The 8,693-nt window shown below is 46.7% G+C and overlaps 1 protein-coding gene across 1 annotated transcript; it reads right to left on the reverse strand.

Moving 5' to 3' along the window:
* Window positions 1-2,334: 2,334 nt before the first annotated feature.
* Window positions 2,335-6,353, reverse strand: LOC102555091 (nuclear envelope pore membrane protein POM 121-like). The gene is made up of 2 exons (XM_006246352.5): window positions 3,541-6,353; window positions 2,335-2,510 (listed from the first exon to the last, which is right to left on the reverse strand). Exons 1-2 carry the CDS (start codon window positions 5,636-5,638, stop codon window positions 2,482-2,484), a joined length of 2,127 nt encoding a protein of 708 aa, XP_006246414.1. The 5' UTR covers window positions 5,639-6,353; the 3' UTR covers window positions 2,335-2,481.
* Between the last annotated feature and the right edge of the window lie 2,340 nt (window positions 6,354-8,693).

Below are 8,693 nucleotides of genomic sequence, written 5' to 3' on the forward strand. Positions count from 1 at the left end.
CCAATCCAATTCTTCAAAGAGTTAGACAGAACAATTTGCAAATTCATCTGGAATAACAAAAAACCCAGGATAGCTAAAGCTATCCTCAACAATAAAAGGACTTCAGGGGGAATCACTATCCCTGAACTCAAGCAGTATTACAGAGCAATAGTGATAAAAACTGCATGGTATTGGTACAGAGACAGACAGATAGACCAATGGAATAGAATTGAAGACCCAGAAATGAACCCACACACCTATGGTCACTTGATTTTTGACAAAGGAGCCAAAACCATCCAATGGAAAAAAGATAGTATTTTCAGCAAATGGTGCTGGTTCAACTGGAGGGCAACATGTAGAAGAATGCAGATCGATCCATCCTTATCACCCTGTACAAAGCTTAAGTCCAAGTGGATCAAGGACCTCCACATCAAACCAGACACACTCAAACTAATAGAAGAAAAACTAGGGAAGCATCTGGAACACATGGGCACTGGAAAAAATTTCCTGAACAAAACACCAATGGCTTATGCTCTAAGATCAAGAATCGACAAATGGGATCTCATAAAACTGCAAAGCTTCTGTAAGGCAAAGGACACTGTGGTTAGGACAAAACGGCAACCAACAGATTGGGAAAAGATCTTTACCAATCCTACAACAGATAGAGGCCTTATTTCCAAAATATACAAAGAACTCAAGAAGTTAGACCGCAGGGAAACAAATAACCCTATTAAAAAATGGGGTTCAGAGCTAAACAAAGAATTCACAGCTGAGGAATGCCGAATGGCTGAGAAACACCTAAAGAAATGTTCAACATCTTTAGTCATAAGGGAAATGCAAATCAAAACAACCCTGAGATTTCACCTCACACCAGTGCGATTGGCTAAGATCAAAAACTCAGGTGACAGCAGATGCTGGCGAGGATGTGGAGAAAGAGGAACACTCCTCCATTGTTGGTGGGATTGCAGACTGGTAAAACCATTCTGGAAATCAGTCTGGAGGTTCCTCAGAAAATTGGACATTGAACTGCCTGATGATCCAGCTATACCTCTCTTGGGCATATACCCAAAAGATGCCTCAACATATAAAAGAGACACGTGCTCCACTATGTTCATCGCAGCCTTATTTATAATAGCCAGAAGCTGGAAAGAACCCAGAGGCCCTTCAACAGAGAAATGGATACAGAAAATGTGGTACATCTACACAATGGAATATTACTCAGCTATCAAAAACGAGTTTATGAAATTCGTAGGCAAATGGTTGGAACTGGAAAATATCATCCTGAGTGAGCTAACCCAATCACAGAAAGACATACATGGTATGCACTCATTGATAAGTGGCTCTTAGCCCAAATGCTTGAATTACCCTAGATGCCTAGAACAAATGAAACTCAAGACAGATGATCAAAATGTGAATGCTTCACTCCTTCTTTAAAAGGGGAACAAGAATACCCTTGGCAGGGAATAGAGAGGCAAAGATTAAAACAGAGACTGAAGGAACACCCATTCAGAGCCTGCCCCACATGTGGCCCATACATATACAGCCACCCAATTAGACAAGATGGATGAAGCAAAGAAGTGCAGACCGACAGGAGCCGAATGTAGATCGCTCCTGAGAGACACAGCCAGAATACAGCAAATACAGAGGCGAATGCCAGCAGCAAACCACTGAACTGAGAATAGGACCCCTGTTGAAGGAATCAGAGAAAGAACTGGAAGAGCTTGAAGGGGCTCGAGACCCCATACGTACAACAATGCCAACCAACCAGAGCTTCCAGGGACTAAGCCACTACCTAAAGACTATACATGGACTGACCCTGAACTCTGACCTCATAGGTAGCAATGAATATCCTAGTAAGAGCACCAGTGGAAGGGGAAGCCCTGGGTCCTGCTAAGACTGAACCCCCAGTGAACTAGACTGTTGGGGGGAGGGCAGCAATGGGGGGAGGGTTGGGAGGGGAACACCCATAAGGAAGGGGAGGGGGGAGGGGGATGTTTGCCCGGAAACCGGGAAAGGGAATAACACTCGAAATGTATATAAGAAATACTCAAGGTAATAAAAAAAATAAAAAAATAAATAGAACAGTGCGGTTCCAAGGAGAGAAAGTAACCTTCACCAAGGTTCTGAATAGAAATGGACACTGCAGTGTCCCAAGGCCTGAAGGGCCAAAGAATATCCTGAGTCAGAATCCTCAGAAACAAATGACCATCCTCAGGATGGGCAAGGGACATTGGAAAGACTTCCCCGGCTTCTAGGGGGATGTGTGGGTCACAGCTGTGGCCAAGAAAAGGGATATAATATTAAGAGATTACAAGTATTACCCACACTATTATAAATCAGAAACTGCAACAAGCATACTTGGTAACAATCTTATTTAAGTATCAAAATGGCTCTAACATAGAATGTGATATTATATTGCATTTATAGAGTACAAAAAACTGGATGCTTGGGATTGAAGATCAGCATTAAGTGCTCAGTGCCATGTGTCTATCCGCAGGTCATTTAATTATGCCAGGCCTTGACACCATCATCTGTATAAAAAAACACAAATAAGAATAAGTATATAAAGAGAAATAAAGGGGGATAATAACCATAAAGTGTTTGATATCATAGAGGCCATATGAAGATTAGTCTAGACTAGCAGTTCTCAACCTGTGGATCCCCTTTGGGGATCAAACGACTCTTTCACAGAGGTCACCTAAGACCATCGGAAATATCAGATATTTACAATTCATAACGACAGAAAAACTACAGATTATGAAATAGCAGTGAAAATAATTTTATGGCTGGGGTCACCACAAGGTGAGGAACTATATTAAACTGTGGTGGCATTAAGAAGGTTGAGAACCACTGATCTAGACCATTTTGGCTTGTGTGTGCATGTTTCCTGAGGACAGATAATTCATCTTTTACATCAAGCAGCTCTCTCTCTCTCTCTCTCTCTCTCTCTCTCTCTCTCTCTCTCTCTCTGGGTTTATTTTGCCTAAACATGCACAGAGTGGGGCAGAAGTACCATCTCCATCAACAGTAGCCACGCTGACCCTTCTCACCCAGAGGGAAATTAACCTGAAGTGCCCCTTTTATGTTCCAGGATCCACTGGGTTAGACCAACATCCTCTAATCACCCAACTTTGCCTTGTGGCACCAACTTTGCCTTGTAGATTGGAATATTATCTCTCTGGGTAAAGTTACCAAGCATAGTGGGTCTACCACCGTTTCCATAGGCCAGATGAATTTCTTGAGCTGACTTAAGAACAAAGTTAGAGTAAACAACTAGCCAAGGCCAAGCAGGCAAGTACTTGGGGGACAGAAATCTGTTTCTTTATATTCAGACAAAGCAAAGTGGGACTTGAGGAGAACCAAGAAAAATGGCCCAGAGAGGGAGCCACTGGAGCATAATATAAGAACTGTATGAGGGCTCTGAATCTTCTTAGTGCTCTCCCTCTCCTCTGAATGAGTGACGGGACCGAAGGGAAAGGTGCTGAAGACGGTTCCTGTAGCAGACACAGCCGAAGACAGCAAAACTGTGTGGTATTACTGACCACACAGCCTTCCACTTACCCTTCAAGGTCTTGTTGATCCACTGCACAGTAGTTTTCTTCTCTAGGTCAAAGTCGTCTACAGTGATATCAAAACATAGTTCTCCAGATTGGGGCAGAATCAGTGGAACACCTCGACTATGGGGCAGCAACAGAGGGATCTTGCGTCTCACGGGCCTTGGGATATCAGGTGTGGGGAGGCCATTCCTTGGGTCTTCTTGCTGAACTTGGGTATCTGTGATAGTTGCCTGCTCAGCTTCCCTATGTTTCTTTTTCTTTTTTTTCGGACTACTGGTAGAGCTACGTTCACAGCTTTTTTCCCTGCATTTCTTGGCAAGCACCTGCAACTGGGACAAAGCCCAATCTGGGAGTGACACAGCATACGAAGCAGCACCTTTGGCAGCACCTCGGGTAGCACGTGCTGCAGCGGCTCTCAAAGCACCTCGGGTCGCACGTGCAGCAGCACCTTTCAAAGCGCCTCGGGTAGTACGTGCAGCAGAGCCCCTGGAAACACCTCGGGTCGCACGTGCGGCAGCGCCTTTCGAAGAACTTTGGGTAGCGCGTGCGGCAGTGCCTTTTAAAGCACCTCGGATGGCTCGTGCAGCAGCGCCTCTTGAGGCGCCTCGGATAGCACGTGCAGCAGCGGCTCTCAAAGCACCTCGGGAAGCGCGTGAAGCAGCGCCTTTCAAAGAACTTTGGGTAGCACGTGCAGCAGCGCCCCTCAAAGCGCCTCGGATAGCACGTGCAGCAGCACCCCTCAAAGCGCCTCGTGTAGCACGTGCAGCAGCGCCCCTCAAAGCGCCTCGGGTAGCACGTGAATCGGTACCTGCAGCAGCATCTGGGGCAACACTTGCAGCAGTGCCTATGGCGGCCCATGCAGCAACCCCTAAGGTAACACTTGCAACAGCACCTGGAGCAGCACGTACAGAAGTCCTTGGGGTAACACTTGCAGCCGCTCCTGGGGCAGCACGCGCAGCAACACCAAAAGCAGCACCTAGAGTAATGCCTGCAGAAGTGCCTGAAGCAGCACCAGGAACAGCACCTTGGGTATCACATGCAGAAGCAGTTCCTGGGGCAGCATCTGTGGTAGCACGTGCAACACCTGAAGCATCACCTGTGTCAACCCCTGAAGCATCACTAGAAGCAGCTCCTGGGGCAGCACCTGTGGCTGCACGTGCAGCAGCACCTGACATAGCGCCTGGAGCAACACCTGGGACAGCACCTCGACTATCATGTGCAGCTGCGCCTTTAGAAGCCCCTGGGGCTGCTGAAGGAGCACCAGGCCCAGCCCTTCGGGTAGCATGTACACAAATTCTCTCTGGTGGCCACTGTTCCTGAGAGGAACTGTAGGAGCTGGCAATGGCATTTCGTTTGCATGAGCTCTTGAAGGCGATCTGGTATTCCTTAGTACCGCTCTTTACTGAGTTCTTGGAACAGATATCTCTATCCAGAGGACCTGGCTTGGGTATAAAAGAAGAGAGCACACCATTGACAAATAGACGTGTAAAGGCTGACGAGGCACTCACGCTGCGATCAGAATCCTTTCCCTGATCACAAGGTCTTTCAGTGACTGGGGAGCCTTCCCCCTGATTGGTAAATCCTTCTTCACCTTCTCCCAAGATAGTGAGATCTTTCTTTTTCTTGATTTGAACTTGGCTGCTCTCTTGGAGAGCATTAATCTGTGTCTCCTTCCTAGATTGAGTCAAGAGGTGGCTAGTAAGAAACGACCATATAATCAGGACGGGCTGCACCAGAACAAAACGGAGTGTGTCTCTGCCCTTACCAGAGAACACATTCAGGATTATTGAGTTTTGGGACATCCTGGGACTAGAAAGTGTCGGCACTGAGTTGTGCTGGTTACCTAAGAATTCAGAGGAAAACTTCTCCACTGGATAGTTCTGTGCCTGGGCAACCACAATGCGCTCAGGGTGCTGCTGAGGATGGGCTAAAGCTGCACCATCTTCAAAAGGCAAACTATCAGCCGTGTTCAGACACCCATCCATGGAATTAACGCGGGGAGACCGGGAAATACAGTGATCGGGTGCTAAGGGATTCTTCTGCGGGTCCCTAGCGGACACAGACAGGGGTGGAGGGCAAGCCCGGCCCAGGTATCCACCCATACGGACTGCTCTGCACAATTGGCGACTTCAAATGGAGTCAATGGTTCAGAGACGCTTCCCTAGCATCGAAGGAGCCCACGACAAGGCACACACTGTGGGGTATGTCGCCTATGACGTGGCACTGGAACGAGTGAGCAAAGAATGGGCACGAGTGAAACAGCCACGCGGGGGAAGGGCCCGGTGAACCGCTCTCTTGTCTAGAGGCCAGTAGGCAGCCCCGCCCCCACTGTTGGAACCCTGCAACACTGAGGTCTCCTAGAGAGAGAACTATGGAGCTAAGGAACTCCGAGCTCAGCAACATCCCCTGGAGACCGCAGCATACTTTCTCTGAAACAGTGGAACAACTGCTCAGAACCAGAGCTCGCCTGTGCCATCCAGACCTGGAGAGAGTTAGCAAGGCTGGAGCGAGCTCCAGGAATTGAGGAGAAAGATAAAGAGGAACCGAGTCTAAGTGGGTGCCGCCACACCCTCCCATCAATCAACAGCCAGAAGACTGTACTTCCTGAAATGTTCAAAAAGAGTTCTATCATTTAAAGTTCAAGGTTAGGGCTGGAGAGATGGCTCAGCGGTTAAGAGCACTGGCTGCTCTTCCAGAGGTCCTGAATTCCATTCCCAGCAACCACGTGGGGGCTCACAACCATCTGGGATCCGATGTCCTCTTCTGGTGTGTCTGACAGCTACAGTGTACTCATAAAATAAATAAATCTTTAAAAAAAAAAAGTAAATCCTTGCTTTGAAAAAACTAAATAAAGTTCAAGGTTAAACAACTACATCAAAATCAAAGAATATACATGGATCTAGACCTAGGCCTCCCCTCCCATGTGTAGCAGATGTGCAGCTTGATCTTCATGTGGGTCCCGAAGAACTGGAGCGGGGACTATTCCAAAAGCTGTTGCCTGTTCGTGGGGTATAATCTTCTAGCTGGGCTGCCTTGTCTGGCCTTAGAGAGAGTCGCAGAAACTTGATGTGCCAGGGTGGCGGGGATACCCGGGAGGCCCCACCTACTTAGAGGATAAGAGGGAATGAGGAAGGGTTGTGGGAGGGGGTAACCAGGAGAGGGGCATTGAGCAGGATGTAAAGTGAATAAGTAAATAAAATAAATTTTTTAAAAATATCTGGCTGTTGATAGATACCATGGCTTACATGAATCTTTTTTAAAAAAAAAAGCATTATGCTAGATCAATGAACATCCACAAAGTTATGTGCTTACCTCATGACTCCATATATATGACACATTTTTTGGAGAGAGGAGTTCTCAGGGATGGAGAGTAAATCAGTGGTTCCCAGGATTTAGAGCTGGAGGGAGGACTGAATACAACATATAACATGGAGGAAACTGGAGAGCAGAGAGCATCGTACATGCTGATCATAGCAGCTGGTGCAACCATGTACACATTCGACGGTATGGCACATGATACAGATCTTTACTATAGATAACCTTTAAAGTAAGTATTTAACACTTAACCTTTATTAACCATAACTTGATAACACTTTAGAACCAGTATTTTTCTTCTAAAAGATGAGACAGACTCTCTCTTTTATGTAGCTCTGTCCGTCCTGAAACTCATTATATAGAGACCAGTCTGGCTTCCCACTCCCAGGGATTCACCTGCCTCTGCCTCCCCACTGCTGAGATTAAAGGTGTGCAGCACCATACGTGACTAAATAAAAATACTTCTTTGTTTTTTTCAAGACAGGGTTTCTCTGTGTAGCCCTGGTTGTCCTGGAACTCACTCTGTAGACCAGGCTGACCTCAAACTCAGAGATCCACCTGCCTTTGACACCCAAGTGCTGGGATTACAGGCGTGTGCCACCACTGCCTGGCTAAAAATACTTTTTAAAGGCATTATTCTTCGTTTGGTGTTGGGAGCTATGCCCTTAAAACCCTCCATTATTGATGCTAATATTAGAGTTAAGTATGACTGGGTTCATTAAGAGGTCAGGATGATGGAAAATCCACAGTCAGCTACAGAAGACTAATACAGATCTGGTGGTCAGGTTGCCCAATGATATGACAAACCTGTGACCTTTCTGAGAAACCAACATCCTGTTGACATCAGCTGACCACAAGCGCACTGTGTCCTTGGCTTGTGTAGATGTTTCCCGCTTCCCCCCTCCCTCTGTTACCCCTGCTATGGTGTAAATTCAGCCTTGGGAAAAAATAAAATTTGTCGCCTTGATCAGACTCTTGTCTTGGCGTCCTTCTTCTTGACTCATGTCCCCTATTCTCTCCTAGGTGGTCCCCAACCTCCGCTGACTGCCCTGCAGGCTGGGCAGTTTGGGCCTACAAGGTAACCAAGGCAGGATGAGTGAAAGCTGGGCATCCCCTTTACTTGGCTCAGTCACCTGCTAACTGCACATAAGCATGCTCATAGCTCTGGGAATGTCTGTCTAAAAGGCCAAATCTAAAATGTCCTCTTTTCAGGGCTGGAGACAAAAGAGATAAGAACTAAATTATTTTCCTGCCCACTCTACAATGTCCTGCTCAAGACACCCAAAAGTCATTGTCCTAAACCTTCAGACTCCTTGGATTCCAGAAATGGTGCATAAACACACACACACACACACACACACACACACACACACACACACACACAAGGAATCACCCTATTCTGTACACTTGATGCTTAAAGATGCTATTTAACCTATATGGCCCATACAGACTATATGAAAAGTAGGACACTTACATATGATATGACAGAGGACAGATTGTCACCCCATCATGAGCCCACCATAATCAGAAGCAGTCATCTGTAATGTTCATGAGAGAAGGCTCATCAGCAAGACCTGTGAACTTGTGCGTGGGAATGAGGCGAGGTGGGCAAAATGTGAAAGCCTTTTTCCTCCACGTGCTCTATATAGGCAGCCATGATAAGGTGTGACCCAGGTTTAAGGTCAGTCTTCCTACCTCAAATGATCCAGCTGATGCCTGGATTAGGTTGGTGTCGTGTCCCATTGACCTTGATCACAGAACTCTGCAACACCACGAGCCTCCCTAAAGGCTCTCCTCCTGTACTCCAGACATATCTTCTTTAACCTCCATTATGGAAAAGCA

Source organism: Rattus norvegicus, chromosome 10 (assembly GCF_036323735.1).
Source record: "Rattus norvegicus strain BN/NHsdMcwi chromosome 10, GRCr8, whole genome shotgun sequence".
Lineage (NCBI taxonomy): Eukaryota > Metazoa > Chordata > Mammalia > Rodentia > Muridae > Rattus > Rattus norvegicus.

Excerpts from the sequence above, each read along its gene's own strand:
- LOC102555091 (XM_006246352.5), bottom strand. The coding sequence starts at position 5,638 with ATGGGTGGATACCTGGGCCGGGCTTGCCCTCCACCCCTGTCTGTGTCC. Across the intron at positions 2,511-3,540 it reads GATCAACAAGACCTTGAAGG|ATGATGGTGTCAAGGCCTGG; the intron begins GTAAGTGGAAGG and ends TTTTTTATACAG.